The 22,302-nt window shown below is 39.2% G+C and overlaps 1 protein-coding gene across 2 annotated transcripts in view; it reads left to right on the top strand.

The window, feature by feature from the left end:
• Positions 1-620: 620 nt before the first annotated feature.
• Positions 621-22,302, top strand: part of arhgap4b (Rho GTPase activating protein 4b) — a 37,517-nt gene continuing 15,835 nt past the window's right edge. Inside the window, exons 1-13 of one of the 2 annotated variants that reach the window (XM_063016190.1) lie at positions 621-798; positions 9,273-9,716; positions 11,179-11,350; positions 12,447-12,609; positions 12,688-12,750; positions 14,484-14,657; positions 14,769-14,897; positions 16,161-16,382; positions 16,505-16,606; positions 17,945-18,130; positions 19,235-19,319; positions 21,195-21,222; positions 21,586-21,682. In XM_063016190.1, the coding sequence (XP_062872260.1) occupies positions 9,650-9,716; positions 11,179-11,350; positions 12,447-12,609; positions 12,688-12,750; positions 14,484-14,657; positions 14,769-14,897; positions 16,161-16,382; positions 16,505-16,606; positions 17,945-18,130; positions 19,235-19,319; positions 21,195-21,222; positions 21,586-21,682 (1,488 nt within the window). In that variant the 5' untranslated portion in view covers positions 621-798; positions 9,273-9,649. The remainder of the gene's footprint in view (positions 799-9,272; positions 9,717-11,178; positions 11,351-12,446; positions 12,610-12,687; positions 12,751-14,483; positions 14,658-14,768; positions 14,898-16,160; positions 16,383-16,504; positions 16,607-17,944; positions 18,131-19,234; positions 19,320-21,194; positions 21,223-21,585; positions 21,683-22,302) is intronic. The other variant, XM_063016191.1, reaches the window with a different exon arrangement.

Below are 22,302 nucleotides of genomic sequence, written 5' to 3'. Positions count from 1 at the left end.
ATGCAACGCTCTTGTGGTCTGATATGCTGCCACTATGCTGTCACTTGCTTGGCTTGCTGTTGTTTTTGTGTGTGCAAAAGCATCGAGCAGAGTCAGTGTTTTTCTGCACGGCTTTAATGATTTAGCAACGTCTGGACTCAGTTTTACGACCACTCACCTGCAGGCCTGTTGCATCCACTGAGGTCATGACTATGAATGAGCCCCTTATTTATGAGTGCATGCATCCATTTGCGGAGCTGCCAGGCACCGAGACAATGCAAGGTCATACGAAAAGCCTCGACAAAAGGAGAGAGAAGCAAGAACAAGAAATGAGACATGGAGGAGAGCAGGCAGAGCTAAGAGAACAAGACAGCATATTCATATCCATCGCTGTATTTATAGCTAGCCTGCAGGGAGTGGGCTGATGGAGGTGTGGTTTGGTTAATGACACCCTCCTACTGCCGAAGAGCAACGGTGAGGATTGGACCAGTGTGTTTGAGCGCAGAGTCATACATGTGTGTATGAGAGAGAAAGAGTAAAAGAGGGAGCAAGCGAGGGGGGGAAGCTGTTTTCTCATGTGCGAGAGTGTGTGCAAGAGTGGGTGGCCAGAGTCAGGGGGGCTATTTTGATTAGCACGAGAGAGAAGATGAGAGAGCAGGCTATGTTGAATGTGTCACGAGGAAAGACATCAAATTGGGCTACAAAATCTGTGTGACTCAAACACAGCGCTCTCTGTGTTGGAGGGAGAGGGAGGTGGAGAGGAAGAAAGACAGAGGGTCAGAGAGGGAAATAGAAAGACAGAAGACTTCAGAGAGTAAGGTAAGGCATTTGTGCTGTCTATTATTGATGCAAGTGAATGGAGTGCCTGATTTTAGTCTGCCTTCTGGTGTATTTATAGCGGCAGCATTTCTGCCTGTCTGCGTGTTTGGACATGTGTTACAGTATTTACCAAGAGGTTCTTTATATGTTAATGTCTGGTTGGAAATGTATGAGTAAATTCATTATCAGTTTGCACTAATCATCTTATAATACTCACATCTTCACTGAGAAGGATTTGGCTTTTCCATTACCATGACCCTATAATGAATAATGTATCTAATGTACACACTTTGTGTTTTTATGTACATATATTTATGGTGTGAGGTTTTGTATAAGCAATTCGAGCTCTGTTTGTGTGTGTGTGTGTGTGTGTGTGTTTTTGATGGAAAGCATTACAGTAAAGGGTTTAGAGCAAAACGTCATTAACGGTTAAAATCTGAGCCAGCTTCCTGTTTCACCACGTCTCAGAATTGATCTGTAACAGACAACCAGCCCTTCCTCCCAATCCTCATCTTATAGGTGACCCCAGGGTCTATTAGGGTTAGGGGTCATGCTCAAGACCCTAACAGTGGCTCTCGAGCAGAGCTGCAATTTGAACTTATCTTCAAATCACTGGTTTAAAACCCTTGAACAGGTCATTTGAAACCAACAAACAGTATGTGTAGGGATCATATTGTTTAGTTTCAAAATTAATTTATTTTACCTTTAATTGAAGCATTTATGTTTGATAGATATTCATCTATTTGCAGTTTATGGAAAAACGCCTTCTTTTATAGCAGGTTATCTAGCTAATTGGCTTTGCATTGTGTGTTTGTCACAGGTATGAGTGGACGTTTAGTATTAAAGTATTCATATTTTCAGCATTTTTATGTTTTTCTGGTCCCGAGCAACGCATGTACTTAAAATGAAGAAAACAAATCAAAGCATTCATTGGCACACCAAAATAATTTGTGTGATGGGTGAAACTGCATGATCTACATGGGAATTCAATGGTCTATTACCTTATGCTGAAGAAGTAGGGTGGTGGTATCTAAGCAGTTAAGGTACTGAACTTGCTGATTCAAGCAAAGCCCTTAACTTTCAATTGCTTAAATGTATTTACACATAATTATGAGTCGGTTCCTGAAATCTATAAATTTTATGTAATGTAAGATGATTCTGCAGTGCCACTTTAATTCCATGAAACATCCAAATGTTCAAGTAAACAGTATTCTGTATGAATATATAAAAGTGTTTTAGCAAAATCTATTAATGCATCATTCTGACACACTATTAAATACTAAGTATGCAATGTGCAATTTTATCTAGATAAAGCAGCATGACTACATAACAATTAATAAACAGCAAATGTCAGAAAATAATTGGATTTTATTATCAGTGTTTCATATTTGCATCTTTATATTCTAAGAATTTTAGTAGTCTAATGTCAGTAATATGTACAATATCTGTGATTTATGTTGGCAACTTTGGCTAACAGGTTGGCAGCTAGCAGACTGGCTAACTATTAAACTCCTTTGCATGATTCTGTAGTAACTTTAATTTACTTTAAATTTAAGGAGCTTGAACTCTAATGTTTATCTGAAGCAGTGATCACACCACAAATCTGCTGACAAAACCATCTAACTGAATTCTGTAAAAGAGGATGCAGCTACAAGAAAGGGAATCGCTTGCAGAAGCAGTTTGTCTGATTAGTCAAACTTTGCCTACGCAAATTTACAAACTGTAACCCAGAAAGCTGGAGTCAGGCTTTTGTGGGCTTCAAACTAGTTTAATCCTTCTTTGATGTGTGAAATCACCCGCTGCATCCTTTCACAGCCCAGAGGCAGATTTATACTGAGAGTCTTAGTACTTATAAAGGACCATGCCACCCACTCTGTATTCTTCCCCTGTGTGTGCTGCACAAACAATTGTGTTTGTTGAGTACCCGGTCTGGCTGCTGGCACCACCTAGACTCAAAATTGAGACATGAGTCTGTGTGATAGTGGGCTAGCGTTTTAGACTGCTGAACCAGGTGGAGCAGGTAGTGTGCTGCTCAATGGATGTGAAGATGCCTGGGGGTAGATTGGCTACTCATGTCATGCTTTACAGTGTAGGTATTCCTGCCCACCTAGACCTACAATATACAATATATGGCCAAAAGCATGTGGGCATTCCTACTAATGAGTTTTGGTTTTTCAGCCACACCTATTGGTAAGTTAAAATTAATTATATACTTCATACTTGGCAACAGCAGTTGGGGAAAAGGCATTCATGTTCTAGCATGACTTTGTCCCTGTGCACAAGGTCCATAAAGAAATAGTTTGACAGGTATGATGATGGCCAAACCAGTGCTTTACCTCAAAAATGCTCTTTCTTTTCAATAGGCACAAATTCTCAGAAACAATTTAAATGCCCAACAATACTAATGGTTGATGTTCACATCATATTGGCCACTGGCAAGTTCAATTGCTCACAGTCATACAATCAAAATTAGCCATCCAAGGGAGCTGACCATTTTAAAGCTATATTTTCGAGTTTAGGAGGGGCTTTAACAGACTATTTGTCTTAACATCTCATTATTATGCATTGTTTAATATGATAGGAAACCAAAGTATCTGAATAAAACCCAGAAACAAAACTTATCACAGATAGTGACTGGATGTGAGAATCAAACCCAGGTCTTCAAGACCCTTGTGCTGTTTGGTCTGTACTTTACTGTTGTAACAGCCTCAATTCTTTTGCATGGGGTTTTACAAAATTTTTGAATAAGACCACAGAGATTTGATCTATTGAAAAACAATAGTAATAGTGATGCTGGGCACAGGTATTGGTCTAACAGCCTGTCTTGTAGTTGGCATTTCAAGTCTTTGGAGGAGCTGGAATGGAATATGATTAGTGCAGTAAGCAGGGCAGTTTAGTTTAATGTATGGATATCATTTCTTTATGGACTTTGTTTTGTACATTTGGGCACCATTATGCTTTTTCAGAAAAGCACCCAATTTTTAGAATGAGATTTCTTCATGACAGTACTTCCCAAACCATCAAAACAGCCCAGAAAAATGGAAAGCTCTGCTGCTATATAGTGTCGTCTGATTCGACCATCCAGAAACGCATCTTTCCCTGCTTAAGAGTCCAATGGCAGTGTGCATCACACCACACAGATTTGGTCAGAAAGCTCTTGACAAATATTTTAACATGCTGCATGCCTCAACACTTAGCAGCCTCATACTGGGAGGTTTGCTTTTGAGGAGCTCCTAGATACGTCTATTTTACAGTAACGCCACTTACAGACGCATTTACCGTCTGAATTTTGGAGAGGTGGCATTCTGCGTCGACCCATTTTCTCGCTATTGTTTGCTGAAGGACATTGCATGACTATGTGTTCAATTTTATTACATGGTAATAAATAATTACTCGCCTGCACACCCCTCACCCTACCTGAAGCTTTCAACCACTTTTCTATAATAGGGTTAGATGCTGTAATTTTTGTAGAGAGCATGACTCATTCAGATTCTTTTCTAATGGCTAATGCCGGCTCTTTGCACATCCTTTTACATGGTGTTGATTTTTTTTAAAGATAAGTATGAGGCGGTTGTGGTGAAACTGTGAACGTGGGTCTTATTAGGTCTGCGCGAAGAGAAACATTCAGAACATCCTTGCTAATAATCCTCTCAACTTCCTTCTTTGGGATCAAATTTTAGACAAGCATGTTAGTTATTCATTTATTCATCCAATAATTCATTCATTCATTTATTTTCACTAGCTGCTGCATTTTGCATTGGTTTGTGGTGCCTCCTGGAAACATTGGCCACAAGACAGTTATACACCTTGAATAGGTCAGTGGTCCCTTGCAGGGCAAAACATGCTCACAGTTTTATTTACATACTTACACCCGTGGCCATTTAAAGCAGTCATGTATGCGTGTTTTGGGGAAATTGATGAAAACTGGAGTATCTGGACTAAACCCTCACTTTCATGGGAAATAAACCATGTATAACATCACTGAGAGAGTAGCCTGAGCACAAATTCCAAACCCAGGTTTTTGGACCTATGTTATTGTGCGAATACCACTTTACCAGCCACCCATGCCTGGTGATTATTTTTTTAACTATGCATCATGTGTGCAATTATGCACTGAACAGCTTTTAAAACATTTAATCGTTGTGTGTCCAGGGTGGCAACAGCAGGTAGTGAAGGTGTCAAATTTCATCACGGTTCTGTGGTGTGTAGGGTTGCGTTCTGGTTCTAGACCCAACCCTGATCAAGATAAAGTGGTTACTTTTTTTGATAGGCTTTTCTCTGGTTTTCATAGGCAAATTGTCAGCTTGCATTGTGTTAAAATACAGTACTGAAAAAAGTGTATACTAGTTGTAGATATAGCACAATGGCTGTGAGGTTATGTGGTGTAATTGTAACTGCCATGCTGATGGTAACAGCAGTGCCTGATTTCTGTGGGTTTAAATCCCAGGCTGGGCTCACAAATATAGAAGATGCATGTCATTAGGTGAATCTAGCCTAGACATGTTAGTACACCCTGAGTGCCCTTCCAAGCCAGGAGGTTTTTTCAATAGGACGGAAAAACAAATGTGCCAAATCAAAAGTTCAAACTGCGCCGCCCCTTAATCTGAGCAGCCGAAGGGAATTATTCTAGTCTAGTACATGGTTCTGTACTCGACTGTAGTAACATTGTCAGGGCTTAAGAAAACAGATGCCAGGTAGATTTCTGCCAGCTTAAATATTTCCGACACACCTGTTAAGAATGAGGGAAATGGCTGCTTATGAGGCAGGTGATGTTAAACTTATCATCAGCAGCTCTGCCTATAATTTTAAATATTGAAAATGTTATACAACACAATTTATCCATGTGTAATGTTCAATTATTCTTCGATAGAAAGAAGCACAGGACTATGTATTAAAATTATAAGTGCATATTGCGTATATTCACTTTGTATATTTGTGTATGGCATGACTTATGGGTGGTACTTAAAGGTTCTAGTTTGGCTACTTTTCAGTAAATTTCTAAAAATGATAAATATTAAGATTTAGATACTGTATCCATCCCTCTGTTGAGAAGCAGACTACATGCTGAATTAAGAAGTTGGTTAAAAAGCCAGTTTGCTTGTGTTTTCATGTCACTTGATTTAGACTTATCAAATTGAAGGGCGTTGTAATGCTCATTTAGAAATGGGAAGTAACCTTATTATTAGTTATGTGTTTACCCAACTACACTACATACTCTATATGGTTAAAAGTATGTGGCCACGACACTGACAACGAGCTTGTTAAACATTCCATTCCGAAACCTAAACTAACGAGTACGTTATTATTGCTCCCCACTCCCTTTCTCAGTGTTACAGCCTCTACTCTGTTGCGAATGATTTTCAGCAGATTTTACAGCGCCTGTGGATGTTTGTGCCCATTTAATCAAAAGAGCATTTGTCAGGTACTCGCAGAGGCCCTGGCTCACAATCAACATTTTAATTAATTTTGAATGTGTTTAAAAGGTTGAGGTCAGGGTTCTGTGCAGGCCACAACATTTCCTCAACAGCAAATTTGTCAAATCATGTATTTATGGAGCTTGTGCACTGGGGCACAGTCATGCAGAAATACCACAGGACATTGAAACTGTTGCCACAAAACATATTATGTTTTTAAGATAATTGGTTTTATACATCTCTTAGCAGCGGCTCAATAATTAGGAGACATTTTCATAGAATTTTGGCCATTATGTGTAGATTATTTTTGCATAATTCGTATGTATGTATGAACCCACATCTTTCGACTTTCATCTCATCAGTTTACAGAACATAACTTCAAAAGGCTTGGGGGTAATCAAGGTCTTTTTAGACAAATGTAAGACAAGCCTTTATTTTCTAATGATGGAATTATATATTCCGACCTTATATAAAGCAATCAAGGGTTAATTTTTTTAGATTTGGTTCATCTTTTAACTTCCTAAGTTCCTAAGATTTACCACTGTTTAGTAATTTACTTAAGAATAATTGCTCTCATTGTGGTTTACTGATCTCTTTTGGCTTATTGAGGACTTTTTAAACTGATATATTTAAATTATAAAAACATATTTTATTTTGACAGCAAAATCTTCCTGCCTGTTAATACTATTAAGCTTGCTGCACTACAGGAGGTTCTAATTACATGATGTTTAGATTAAGGTTGGCTGGATGGTTCTAGTCTAATTGAACCTAATTAATTATTGAATTTGGTTAACTGTTTTTAAGTAACTCAGACAAATAATGACTTTATTTTCGCACAGAACTGGTTGGTCTTAATGAAATACTCATTTAAAAACTGTATCGTGTTTAGTGTCAGTACAGCAGCCAAATATAATCTTCCTACATTCAGAATTATTACTATTATTAACTCCTTATTTATGTAAATTGACATCTATTTAAATGAACCAATATTTTAAAATATAATTTTTATAGACTTGTGGTCTTGGAAAATATCCATTTCTAGTAACAGTAGTGTGTGTGTGTGTGTGTGTGTGTGTGTGTGTGTGTGTGTAACAAGGTGAGAGTCACAGACTGAAATGTTGTACTACTGAGTACATGATCTTTACTGATGGGTTTTGGCAGAATCCAGTAAATAACTACAGTGGCCAAACATACACATTTTGGCAGTTTGTTCAATAAATATGTTTGTTTTTGGCCCAGTACAACACATTTGCAGTATCTAAGCACACTAGAAGCCGTGACTAAGGAAGGCAAACTGAACAAATCAGTACCCACACTAACATTATCAGGCTGACTGGGTCCAGTTTCAGATAGTCAGTGGTTTAAATACATAAAAACAATAACATGTTCACATCAGAATGCAACTCTAACCAAATAAATACATTTACTGTACATTAAAACATTCTGAATATGTACATATGACACTCATAAACACAGATTAACCTGCCTGTTTTAAGTATTTCTGTAGTACTTCTAACAATTAATGACATTGTGGTAGTAAAAGACTTCAAATTGGACCTTAAAGCTCAAAGTATTTTACTTTTTCAGCAAAGCATGAGCTACATGCTTGAGAATAAGGGTGTCTGGCTCACACAGGTTTTCATACCAGCCAGTTCAAGTACACTTGATTCCACTTGTTTAGTCAGTTGGGCTTGAACTAGTGATCAGTTAAAACGGATACAGTTTTATACGGATACAGCCTTGTATCAGCCTTGTTTCTTGTGACTAAACGAGTGGAATACATACAAAAAAATAATGAATTTGAGTTCTTTCATGAAAATATTGTAAGTTTTTTACTTAGATTTTGGTTGTGTTGATTATTTTCTAAAGTTTTTAATCTCTTTAAGCTCATGACAATGTCAAGCTTGCTTGTAACTAGCATTTGTGGATACAACAATGAACAGTGTTTACTGACAACAGTTTGTGATTGCGCTCCCTGTTTGAGATGTCCGGTTATTTTAACCTGAGCTTGTCCTGGGCTTTTTCCAACAATGATTCAAGTTCCTTTGCGATAGATACTTGTAAATGTAGTTTCTAAATGTATTAAATCCCAGTCTTTTATTTTTTTAATTTGTTATATATTATTCTTCTGTTAAAATTGGTTGGTTTTATTGCCTTGGCTGACACCTGTGGTCTTTAAAGATGCTTTAGAATTAAAAATGGCTTGATTTTACACAATGATTTGTTATCTTAAGGTTTTTCATTTGGTTTGTTATGGCAATCAAATGAAATCAAGCCCAAGTAATTCCCTACTGTCTACTTTTCTGTATTAAATATGGTAGAACGATGGTTCTACACAGTATGTAGTTCACCATGTATCCTATGTACCAGGACCCACATACCAACAATGACACATCCCACACAGGTTTTACACCATTACTTTCAAACTGCATTTCCAGACAAAGAGTCAAACTAAGTAAACTAAGCAGCCCCGACCCCCCTCAGACATGGCCAATTATGTCTGCGTAGACGACCAGTCGGCTGATAGCACTATAGACCGCTGTAGACCTTTGCCACCCGAGTGGCATGTACAAATTGCATTTTCTTGTACTACATAGTGTATCAGATTAGCACCGCCAAGTGTGACTTGATATAATGTTTAGTACACTTGGGCATGGTTTGGGCGATACACCCCTGTGCCTCTTGGTTTTAATTAGAAAGGCAATTACTTTTTCTAGAACTGCACATGATGGGCATTTTTGTTAACAACCCCCTAAAGAAAGCTTAATTTAGGATTGAGAATTAAAAGAACTCAATCTGGCTTCTTTACAGCAAATTGTTTTCTTAAACAAGGCATTTCAGACACTGACACTATTAAATAAGGGTGAATACTTTCACACATCATGTGATCACATCTAACAGACAGCCATACATATCCGTGCATCTTAACACAGGATGTCTAAGTAAGAAAGTCTGTGGTTCACCGGATGTGGGCAGGTGAGCTGATGAGTTTATTTAACAGTTTTCAGCCTCTTACAGAAAATACATGTGCTTTCCTTTCTCTTTTTCTCTCTTTCTCAGATGAGGACAATTACATTCCTCAACTCGCTCAGGAACCAGATAAAGAAATCCTCCCAGCCTTCTGCCAGCACTTATGTAAAGCTTAACGTGTAAAAGCACACTGGTGGGAGATTCACTCTTCAGGAAGAGTACGAGTGCTGAGGAAACATAACTGTAGCTAAGCTTTTTCGAACAGAGACACACAGCTGTTCTTCTTTTCAGTTTCTACCAAAGCACAGAAGATCAAAAGATTGAAAGAAAGCAATCAAAATACCTGACTGTGACTGTGGTTAATCTGCTCATTGTGAAAACAGCTGCAGGTAGTTTGTAAGAACCACTGAAGGCATCGATTTGCATTACCTAACAGTACTGTACGTCCCAGCTGGTCCTGCAAGACCATGACATCACATGGAAAGCTGCGGAAGGAGAAGGGGAGTCTGGCAGAGTATGAAAATCAAATTAAAGGTAAAAAGTTGGAGAACCTATTTCTTGCTTTCTCATGCTCTTTTTAGCTTTGTATGTACACCTTTTCATTGCTATTTGAATGAAATCAAGCAAACAACCATGCAACCTCTATAGATGAACACTGGTAGTAAAACGGTTCTTAGTAAAGAGCTCAGTGTATTTCAGTGTTTTCTTGTGAGAATGCCACTTTTCTTCCAGCTACAACTTTCAATGCTGTTATTTTCAAATGAAAACCACTAGGAGCATAAACAGCTCAGATGTAAAGCATAAGGCGACACAAGATTACAGAACAGAACTTATAGCTGATAGCTGAAGCATATAAAATAGTTTTGGAAGCAATGTTAGCACAATAACTCTTTGTTAAGCTTAATAGATACGGTTTACTTGGCTGGGCAAGGTTACACCCCTATGCATAATGCTAAGCATTAGCTGTGGTGGTATAAATAAAACCACTGTGAAACCACATTTACCACATTTTAACTCTACCAGAGGTTCTGAGGCTGTTGTGATCCCCTTATTTGCAGGTATAGTAAATAGGGCAAGAGTTTGTCTATTATAGAATGATAATACCTTGTGCACAAAGCAAGCCATAATCCATGAAGAAACAGTTTGCTGATTTTGGTGTGGAAAATCTCTACTGGCCTGAATAGAGTGCTGAATATAAGGCCATGAAGGATTGGAATTAATTAAATTCAAGTAATGTGTATTCGCTAGTCTTGAGTATTCAGACTTCTACTCTGATATGGGTAGTCTAGACAATTTGTCTGGTGATTTTGGTTTAAATGTGGGCGGAAACAAAGACTCATTAGGGAGGGAACAGACTAAGTTTGAGTTGTAAAAGCCAATAAGGTTAGGAGTGGAGGTCAGGAGTGGAGGTCAGCAGCAGTAGAGTAGAGTAAAGCGAAATGCAATTGGGTAATTGGAAAGGACTGCACTGGAAGGAAAATTGGAGAAAATGCATTGAAAAACTTAAATAAATAAAAAAGTAAAAGCCAATGCATGCCTCCTAAGGGCACAGCTTAAAGCTAGGAGAGCATTCGAAGCAGCTGTGTCTCAATCGCACATGACTGTACTAAACAGTATATCCTATTAGTGCACTTCAAATGGTTTAGTCACACACACTATTTAGGACGTAGGATCTGGTTTGTAAACAATGTCTGGATAAATAAAAATCACTTTAGATGTATGTGTGCTTGTTTTACACACGTGAGAACAACGCAGTTGAAGAAAAATATGCATGGAATGGTATTAGTTTTAGACTGTGCTAGACTGTGCTCTCTGAACATGATGTAAGTAAATAATGGTGCATTGGTGCTAAATGCTGTGTGTTACCTATAAGAAAGGATGCAAGAAGGTTCTGCAATGTAGTGTTTTTAATATCCTGCATTACTGCTGTCACTAGCATAGAGGCACGGTAAATTAAAGCCAAGCATAAAAAAGAAAATTGTCTTCTCATTTTCAGAGGTGCGCAGTCAGCTCTCTGAGCAGCTGAAGGTGTTGGATGCCCAGCTGGAACAGAAGACCCAGCAGCTGCAGGATCTGAGTGATTACCTGCGTCGCCGGGGAGAGATTGAGGCCGAGTATGCTCGCTCTCTTGAGAAGCTTAGTGAGAGGTTTACCCTGAAAACCAAAAAGTAAGTTGCCTGCACACCTCAGTAAGTACATTATGGCTAGGGCTCTATTAAATTCAGTGAAAAATGTGCTTAATTTCACCTGATTTTCATTGTCATTAAATAACACTCATCAATTAAATGATATAATAAATGGAAGCTACAATACACAGCACAGCCTGCCTCAATGGTTGAATGTAAATCCAGAACATTCAGCAACGGTGCAAGGCTTCATGCTCTGTCTCAGACGAAAAGCCTTGTGTGTGATTGACACCCATATATACTGTATATACTGTATATATATGGCAAATTAACCAGTAAACATGAGGCACTTGAAAGCTATGCGAATGAAAAATGTTAAATCACTAAACACAAATCTTAAATTTCAAGCATATTACATGAGAAAATCTCATTTCACGGTTCATGGCACGATTTTCACGGCCGTGAATTAGGTAGGGTCTTAATTATAACACACCATGAACACCTTTGTTGGACCAGGTCCACACCTGGATTTAAGAGTAGTTTAAATTGCCCAAGTAATAACATGGCATTAAAGCAAAGCTAACCAGTTACTGTCATTTATAAGGGTGTTCAAAGATGTACAGATATGACTTGATTTTAAGTACTTGTATACTTCACTCATTGCATTGGTTGTGCATGTGATCAGAAATGACTGTCTTATGTTCAGAAGATGCACTACCAATGTAAAAACTGTGGCAGTACACTGCAATGTAACACATCCTAGGCAGCAGTTTATGACCAATCATGACCTTTACACCAGTGGCAAAAAGAAACAAATCGGCATTCTGCTGTCATCTGAATACAAAAACATGTTGAAATCTTTTCACTGTTTACCATGTTTACTGGTAACCATGCTTAAAATCAGAACATCTGTTAAAAAGGTTTTCAGGTGTTTACTTTTTTAGTTCAGGTATACAAAAACGTGTCTGGCTTCATGTGGATAAAGCACACATTGACCTAACTTGGTAGTTGTTATGCAATTGGGCAGACTTATGAATGAATGGTTGTGAATTGACTATGACTGAAACAGGAGGAAATTTGGTTAAAAAAGGAAGGGTAGATATTTTCACTTCACCATCTTATTTTCTTTCTTCATCAGAAAGGAGCAGACTGACCAGTCAGTGTCTCAATGCTGGTCGGTACTGCTAACGCAGACAAGGCAGGAGAGCCGGGACCACAGCTCGTTCAGTGAGATCTGTAGCACCACCCTCACCCAGCGCCTGTCACACTGCATTGAGGACACACACCGCCTGGCCAAGAAGGTGCTCACACAAGCATGCGCTGTCACTGTTTAACTCACTAATTCCAGTGCAGAGGCTGATTCTGTGATTGTGTTGCAGAGTAAAGAAGTTGGTCTGCAGATGCAAGATGAGCTTCTAAAGGTCACCATTGAGCTGCAGACGGTGAGTGGAGGAATTCTTCAGTGCCAGCCAATAAGCTCTTTTGGAATCATATAGGATACACGGTCATTTAGAAACTAAAGACCTTATTTTGTCATTTTGAAAATGCAAAAGGAAATCACATGATCGTGAATTTGGCATTTGTGGATGTGAGTATACTACTGATTCTTATTCAGCCAGTTACTTTTCAGCCGAAAAAGGATCAGTACTGGATTAAATACCAAGTGGTGATTGGTACTGCTGTATTAAATTAAATCACACACTCTCATGCCCTTTAAAGCATATAATTGTTCATTAATATTTTAGTAGTAGTAATAACTGACTGGCTGACGAAATCTAGAGCAATTTTGTTTTTAGTCAGTTCAGTTATATGCGTTATTGTGATTGCCAGATAGTACGTTCACGTGCTACTCTTTAATGGCCCTCTGGGTGTTGGCTTCCTTTTTGATTTCCTCTGTTAATACGATCTTATATTTGAGGAAAAAGTAAGTACCCCCTTAACTAGGTGGACCAGCAGCAAAAGCAGCAATGACTTAACAGCTTCTATGATTTGATATTAGGCTTTTCCAATGGCTGCGTAGAAATTTCAGTCCACTCTTCTTTGGAAAGCTGCTTTAAATCAGACACTGCAGGCTTTTTTATGAACCCATTTGAGCTCTTGCCACCGCATTTCAGGTCATGTCTTTTGGATAATTACCCACTCCTAAATAATAACTCATCCTGCACCCTGCTACTTTTAATAAACCCTCACAGCTTTCCCCTCACATGATTCTTGGCTTAAAGCTCTTGGCTTGCTTGTTTGACAGCTCGCTAATTTTTAATCTTTAGAGCATGTTAGACAAAATTACTCTGCAGAAATCTAGTTAGGTTTTGCATTTTAATATTAATTAATTAATAATTTGGATTTCCAAAGATTTTGCTGTGCATCTTGTGGATTTCCCACACTAGCCGAGAAGGGCTGCAGACCAGCACATGCTTTATCTGACCTGTGAAGCCATCCTTACACCAGCCTGCAATGGATTCTTACTGAAAGCATAGAGGACTCTTGCTATATTCTTCTACCACTTATTTTTTTATTTTTTTCACCCATTCAACCTAAGCACCTGGCCAGGCCGATAGCACCGGCAAACCTCAAACATGAGTCTTAGGTTTTGAGAGTTATGGGCTAGCATTTTAGACTGGAGGGTGGGTCTAGTTAATAAAATGTCTCAAAATTTCTCAAGCTTTATAAGAGCCTTCTGAACAATTCATGTATGATTAATTCACAAAAACATAGGCGCCCAGGTGGTGCAGCAGGATATTCCGCTAGCACACCAGCGCCGAGATTCTGAACTCCTCGGTTCGAAACTCAGTGTTGCCACCGGTAGACTGGGCGCCATCTAGTGGGCATTATTGGCAGTGCCAGCAGCAGACACAGTTCTGCTAGGGCAGGACGACCGGACCATGTGGGTGGGGTCTTCAAACGCTGTGTAAGGACCCTGATTGGCAGATAGAGAGGCACCTGTGCAGAGTGCATAGGTGAAAAAGGGTTCCGCTAAGAGCTGCGCGCGGGTCGGAGGAGGCGTGAGCAGCAATATACCCACCTCGACTGCAATCAGGGATCCCCCAGCAGCGGAAGACAAACTGACTATGCTAAATTGGGAAAAAAATGGGAGAAAATGCATAAATACAACAGAAAAAAAACTCAAAAACATTCATTTATAATGATCAAGTTTTATTATCAATGTGCACTACAGGCCTTAAAGACCTATCACCAATATCACACCGAGTGTCTTGCTGCCGAGGGGAAGCTTAAAGAAGCCACACGACTGGAAGAGAGACAGACTGGCAAAGCTTCAGACCTCGGTCTCGGTCAGTCAGTAGGGCAGAGGCGTAGCTCTGTGAAGAAGATAGAAAGGCTGATGGAGAAGGTAGAGCTGAGTGTGTTTGTCAGATTGTCTTGCTCTAACTATCTTAAGATGGCACAGGAAGACGTATCTGTAACCCACCGTTTCCTGTGTGTACGTGTTTGTGTGTTTCAGCGTCAAGGGAAGGTACAAGAGACTCAGCTGAAGTGCACTAAAGCTCGCAACGACTACCTGCTCAACCTAGCAGCAGTCAATGCCGCCATGAATAAGTACTATCTTGAGGATATATGCACACTGATTGATGTAAGTCACTTTGACGGGTTTCCCGCTCAACTCTCTGCTTCCTGTTGTACTGACACATTCGTTTTGGTTCCTCTATTCCGAGGTAGCAGCAGATCAACAAAAGCTCAGTTCCTTTTGTGTAATCCTGTGATCATATGGCATGGTTTCATGTTGTGGGTGGAAAATGCCAAGGTCTGTCCAGAGCAGTGTTATTACCAGCCTTGGATTTTTATGGCCAAAAATATGTGGTCACCCAAACATCTGTATCATGTGCAGTATTATATAGCTGAAATCACTGTTCTGCTATAGCTGCCTACACTATTCTTGGAAGACCTTTTACTAGTTTGTGGAACATAAATGAAATGATTAGGTCAGGCTTACTCACAGTCAGCATTCCAAGTAATCATAAAGTTGTTGAATTAGATTAACAGTTGGTCCCTTAGATAATGGACGCATTCTTCAACAGACCTTTATGGACTGTTTGTTGCCATGATAAATGAGTTCCAAAGCTAACACCATGTTGTATTATTAAGAAATCCATTCATTGGCTCCAGAGTCTGGCATAAAAGTGGTGTAGCTGTCATAGTATGGGTCACACAGCTACACCACTATACTCCCAGGGGCCCTGGGTTTGAGCATTTCCTCCTGTCACTGTCTGTAAGATGTTTTTCATGTGTCAGTGTTGGTTTTGCTATGTTTGTTGTCTTTGACATTACAGAAACATGGTCAGATGATGAATTTGGTTCTTTATAAAGCCCTTAGATGTAATAAAGCAAGTAATTATCTACATATGTTTGGATTGACAGGATTGTCTGCCCAGAATGTATTCCTGTCTTGTGCCTAGTGTTTTGAATGGCAGTGGATCCACTATAACCCTAACCGTGATGAAGCACATATTGAAAACTAAAATGAATATAAGGGCTTTAGTTCAAATCTCCAATTCCATAATTCCTTCTCCACCAAACTTTACAGTTTGAACTATATATCTGGGCAGGTAGCATTATTCTTACATCAGCCAAATTCAGATTTGCCAGATGTTTGAGGATCAGTCCAGAGAACAGAATTTTACTACTCCAGAATGGATAGTGGTTTGCTTTGTGGTGGATGATGGATGGTGGTGACAGTAAGCTTGTGTGGCTGCTTAGGGAACCAATCAATGAAGCTCCAGATAACCAGTTTGTATTTACTGTAAACAGCACAAAATGTAATCTGAAAAAGCTAACAATTGAGACCTTAGTTCTTTTATTTATCATTTCATTTTGTCTTTACCTTTTCTGTTTGCAGTGCACGGATCTTGGCTATCATTTGTCTGTGACGCGGGTGATGCGCGGCTACCTGTCCAACAGAAACCGGGCCCTGCAGAACCTGAAGAACGGCCTTCAGCAGCTGGACAGTTCAGTGAGCACACTGGACCAAGGACAGGACCGGGATGCTCTGCTGCAGGCGCACAATGCTGTTTTCTGCCTGCCATTTCGCTTCCAGCACCAGCCACATGAGGGTGACCAGGTAACAAACACAATCACACACACACACACAAGTCTGTGGAGTCTGAGCCTGGAAAGTCTGCTGTACTTCTGTCAAGGTAACATTTGTGTGTTTATGCGTGTGTGTGTGTGTGTGTGTGTCAGGTGTGTGAGGTGAGTGCAGACTGTCAGGTGAGGCACGAGATGGAGACCAGATACCAGCAGCTCCAGTCCAGGCTGTCCTCCGTTACCCTGGAAACAGAGGAGGTACATAAAATCGTGCATTAATTCTCATCACAACTCATTGTGCTGTTTTTGGAGATGGAGACGATCCCTCACTGTAAAACACTGTAAAGGACTGTAAAAGGACCAAAGTGCTTTTGTGTAAACAAAACAGCTTATTTCAATATGTCCATCTGTATAATGGTTGTGTTGTAGCTGCACAGAATTAGACTTTCTGAAACCGTACCAGTCCTTCCTACAAGTAATTCCTACAAGTCCTCCATTCCAGTCCATCCTACCAATTCATCCTACCAGTTCTTCCTACCAGACTTACCTTAGATCAGTCTCTATCAATTTATCCTACCAGTTTGTTCTACCAGTCCGTCCTACCAATCCTTCCTACCAATTTGTCCTACCAGTTCTCCCTACCTGTCCTCCTTACCAGTCCTTCCTACCAGTACTTCCAATTAGTTCTTTTTACCAGTTCATCCTACCAGTCCCTCCTACCAGTTTTTCTTACCCGTCTATTCTACCAGTCCTTCTAATTAGTTCTTCCTACCAGTCCCTCCTACCAGTTTTTCCTACCGATTTATTTTACCAGTCCTTCTAATTAGTCCGTTCTCCCAGTCCTTCCTACCAGTCCAACCTACCAGTCCATCATACCAGTCATTTCTACCAGTCCTTCTAATTAGTCTGCCCTACCACTCCTTCCTTACCAGCTATCATACCAGCCATCTCTACCAGTCTTTCCTACCAGTCTATCCTACCAGTCCCTCCTACCAGTCTATCCTACCACTTCCTCCTATGATCCACTGTACCAGTATCTCCTACCAGTTCATCTTATCAGTCCATTCCACCAGTCTGTCTTACCCGTCTATCCTAGCAGTCCTTTTAATTAGTCCGGTTTGCCAGTTCTTCCTACCAGTCCTTCTTACCAGTCTATCCTACCAGTCTTTTCTACCAGTCCTTCTAATTAGTCTGCCCTACCACTATTTCCTACCAGTCTATCCTACCAGCCACCTCTACCAGTTTATCCTGCCAGTCCCTCCTACATGTCTATCCTGCCAGTCCTTCCTAAGATCCATCGTACCAAAAATTCCTACCAGTTCATCTTATCAGTTCAGCCCAGTCTGTCTTACCAGATTTACTCCTGCCTACCTTCCAAAATTTTGCAATTCCTGTAGGCGTATTTATAAAAGCACAGTTGTTGTTTATCGTGATCACCAAAAAGTTGCCTGATGTAAATATTTCACCCAGTAGATTGTATAATATTTGTGGAATATCTACCAGGAAAATTGAGAACATCTTTTTTTTATTCTTGCCATTATTGTTATAATATACTTATGCGATATTCTTGCTTTCTTGCCTTTTTATTTCTTAAAGATCAGTAAAACCCTCAAGGCAACATATGCAGCACTACTGGATAGTATCTCCGATGATGACTGTAACCCCACCCCGGACATCTCAGCTACTCTGTCACTGGAAAGCACAGGCGATGGTCCCAGTCCCAAGATCAGCCTGACCAAGCGAAGAGCCAATCAACAAGACACGGAGGCCTTTTATTTCAATGTAAGTTATTTTATTGTTGTGATCATAACAAAATAATATTACCAGCTTATACATTGTATTGTATTCCTACAGAATATACTTTACATTCACTGGTCACTTTTATTACAGTGACCTGTACATTTGTCAGTTCTCATACTCATCCAATCAGCAGGTCATATGGCATTAAGTCACTGGTCAATGTATTTACTTAACCCTTGTGTTCTTGACTGTGCTGCCTGTGCTGTTCATTGGGGTCCCAGTGTTGTGTAGGTAAAATAAAATTATATTGAGTTTAAAGTTCTAGCATGAGTAATAATGTATTCTAGCTGCGGTCTCTGAGACCCCAAACTAAAGTGTTAAATTAAAGGGTGTTTAAAACACAATATCAATATTTTTTTTACTTGCAGTTTCCATAAAAATAAGGACTTGTAATTAAGTATCAGACTAAAGAGGATCTGAGGCCAGAGACCACAAACAGAGCATGATTATTAATGATCAAATTGAGCATTGCAATAGGAATATGTAATCTGAGTAACTGTAGGATGATTGTTAGTGCCAGGTGGGCTGATTTAAGTATATAGGAACATGCTGATCTTCTGGGATCAACATTCTTCTAAAAAAAACACCCAGTCAGCATTCAGTTAGTAGCAGCTCTGAGAGAGGTAAGAAAAGAATTGCCAGACTGTTTTGAGCTGACAGTAGGGCTACTGTTATTCAAAAAACTATTTTTATCTGTAGCGGGCAGAAAAAGCATTTTAGAATGCCAAGCACTTTAACACTTAAGTAAGATGGGCTACAAAAGCAAAGGAACACATTGGGTTTCACTTCTGTCAGACTAGACAAGGATTTAGAGGCTACAATGTGCACAGGCTCACCAACGATGTCTCAAAGAACTGAGGTTGTTCTGAAAGAAATGGGTTCCTACTAAATAATGGTATAGAGTTCCTAATAAAGTGTCTATTGTGTCTAAAGTATTGCATTTAAGTATGCAAGGCACACCATTTGAGACTAGTATGCCTAAGTTAACAGATGCTATTAGATAGTATTAGACAGGTCAGAAATATTTTATCCAGAGTGTCATTCTGTCTGTTAAAGCTTGTCGTTGTGTTATATTTTTTCTTTCAGAAAGTAAAGGAGTATCTCAGTGGTAGCTCTTTAATTTCCAAACTACAGGCCAAGCATGACCTGTTGAAAGATGCAATACAGAAAGGTACAGTATATAATACAATGTTTAATGGGCAGATCTAAATAGTTTAAACATACTTTATATGGCCGAAAATATGTCAACCCCACTAAGCACTATTATGAGGTCGCATTGCTTGCGTGCCAGGCCTTCTTGTTCAATCCCACAAAATATCTGCTTGCACAAATTCCCACTGACATAATTTGAAACCTTGTAGAAAGGGACCAATTTCACAGTAATGTTTTGGAATAGAATGTCCAGCAAGCTCAGCGTCAGGTGTCTACATACTTTTTAGACATAGTAGCACAGTAATTATCTCTATCCGTATATTTGCTTTCCACAAGTTCATTTGTGTTTCGAATATATTTATATTTTAATAAATATTTATTAATTGGTTCATATATTAGAAAATATTTTAGAATTAAACACAATTCCTACATTTTCAATGGTGCTTCGTTCTGAGTAGCATGTTTCAAATCGTGAATCATCGTGAATCAGCTCTTTGTCCAGTCTAATATACACACAGTCTGTCACACTATCTGAAGTTAGTCACGTAGAAGTCGTCTCGGTGTTTGGATCGACTGTCACGTTATTGCGGTTCTGTACTGTTCAAATGACTTTTATTTATTGTAAATGTCCCCAAAGTGCAAACGTAGTAATGCTGGCAACTCCGCAAAGCCGAAGAGAAGCTGAGAAGTGCTTTAGTAAAGTTCTCGACTTGGTACAAAGAGAAAAAAGTCGTATGCTGCGGCTGCTTTAGGGATGTAACACCACAATAATATAATATAGTTCTATTTTAGTATTAGTTATTGTTTTGTAATCTCTTGCTGTGCTCAAATTATGAAACTTTAAATTGAAATTAAACTTCAGCATAATTATGTGTATAAAGGAAAATATGTTTAGAATTCAGTATTATATGCAGTTTCAGGCATGGGGGTGTCTTGGAATAAATCCACTGCGGATAAGAGAGCGCTACAGTACAGTATGAACTATGACTAGACCATTAATTTGTATATGCAATTTCCAAACCTATGGGCATTATTATTGAGTCTGTCTCCTAATTGCTACTTTACCATACTTTTTTGTTTTGGCAGAACTTTTTACTAGATTTTGGAATATGACTGGATAATTACTTCCATTTAGGAACAAGAGCATTAATGAGTTTGGGTAATTACACTGATGTTGGGTGATAATAGTGGGCACATTTGGCATCTGGCATAATTAGTATAATATATCAAAATGATTTTAATATTCTTATAACTACAGTCCCAGCCTCAGCAGACCAAAAAACAGACCAAAATTAATGGCTGGCTCTGTGGCTGCCAACTGTAGCAAACACAGAATTTTCACTAAATTATATTAAGGTATTTGCACTGTTTCAGTAGCCAGTGGACATGTGCTTTACACCACTCCAGTCAAACATGGTAATGTAAATGGAGATGGTAATCTAGTCAAAGCATGGTAATCTGAATGAAGATGGTTAATGGAGAATCCATAAAGCTCTTATGAACAGCTCTTGTGCTGATCTTGCTTCCCTAAGCAGTTTGGACCTCAGTAGTAAGACCTGCAACCAAAAGCGGATCATTTTTACAAGCAACATGCTTAAGCACTTGGAGGACCAATTCTCTAATTGGGTGACACGTGAAATTTGCAGATGTGACTCTCAGACCCTTGATATTTAGCGGGGAAGGAATTTAATTTACTGACTTGTTGAAGTGGTGTCCTATGTCAGTGGATATTGAGTCACTTACCCTCTCAGTATGACCCATTCTACTGCCATTGTTGTCTACGCAGATTGCATGGCTGGTTTGGCTTAAATAACCAAATATCATATATCACATATTTTAAGTTGGTGGTTATGTCAGTCTACTGATATTTTTTTTATTTTTGTCTTTCTTTCAGCTGAGGCATTTGACAGCGATTCCTCAAGGTACAGCTCTTTTTCCATGTGTCCTTCTACTTGTTGGTTTGTATTGTTCACACACAGGCGTGCTGCCAAGACTACCCACAACCTGAGCAACACCTGCCCACAATTGCCTACTGGGCCTTGAGTGTTATCTAATCTTAGGAGTTTTACTGTCGGACCAAATACAGTGAAACTGACTTTAAAGACCCCAGAAATACCTTTTATTATCCCTTTACCCTGATGCAGCACTCCTGTGTGTGCGTGTACAGTTATCAATGCAGCGAGTGTTTGAATATTTGTGTGCACATGAAGGTAGTGTGCATGTTTGTTGCATGTGTGTAATGATGCCATAGTGTCACAGTGGAGTGCGGTGTATGTATTTCCCAGAATGCAGCCTGGTAAGTCAGTGCGTGTGCGGAAAACCAGGCCTTGCTCCCAGTACTACCACAAACTCTTCTCTGGAGACATGCTCTCCTTCATCCAGGTACAACCCTGCACTTCACGTAGCCTCCAGCTCATGCTGTCTTTCTGCAACACTGCTTTTAATTTCGGTTTGTCCAGTATTAGATATTCTGTTTGCTTTACATAGCATGTATGTGTGTTCTCTAGCTTAAGAGCTTTTGTGTGAAATAAGGCCTTGCTTCAGATTGCAGACCAAAGAAAGTGTGTCTTTGTGGCAGATGCAGGCATGTTTTGACCACATATATGTTATAGACTGGTACATCTAGCCAAGTCTCCAGTATAGGGGATACAGCTACCTAGTCAAGTATTGGTACTGTTCCACTGTTTTGTCACTTTGTGTTTTGTGTAGTACATTTAGAATTGTTACTTTTACAAAGAGAAAAAAGTCGTATGTAACACCAGGGATGTAACACCACAATAATATAATATAGTTCTATTTTAGTATTAGTTATTGTTTTGTAATCTCTTGCTGTGCTCAAATTATGAAACTTTAAATTGAAATTAAACTTCAGCATAATTACAGTGTATCACAAAAGTGAGTACACCCCTCACATTTCTGCAAATATTTCATTATATCTTTTCATGGGACAACACTATAGACATGAAACTTGGATATAACTTAGAGTAGTCAGTGTACAGCTT

Source organism: Trichomycterus rosablanca, chromosome 19, assembly GCF_030014385.1.
Source record: "Trichomycterus rosablanca isolate fTriRos1 chromosome 19, fTriRos1.hap1, whole genome shotgun sequence".
Lineage (NCBI taxonomy): Eukaryota > Metazoa > Chordata > Actinopteri > Siluriformes > Trichomycteridae > Trichomycterus > Trichomycterus rosablanca.
Note: the sequence above shows the minus strand (reverse complement) of the source record. Positions and strands in the feature narration are given on the sequence as shown.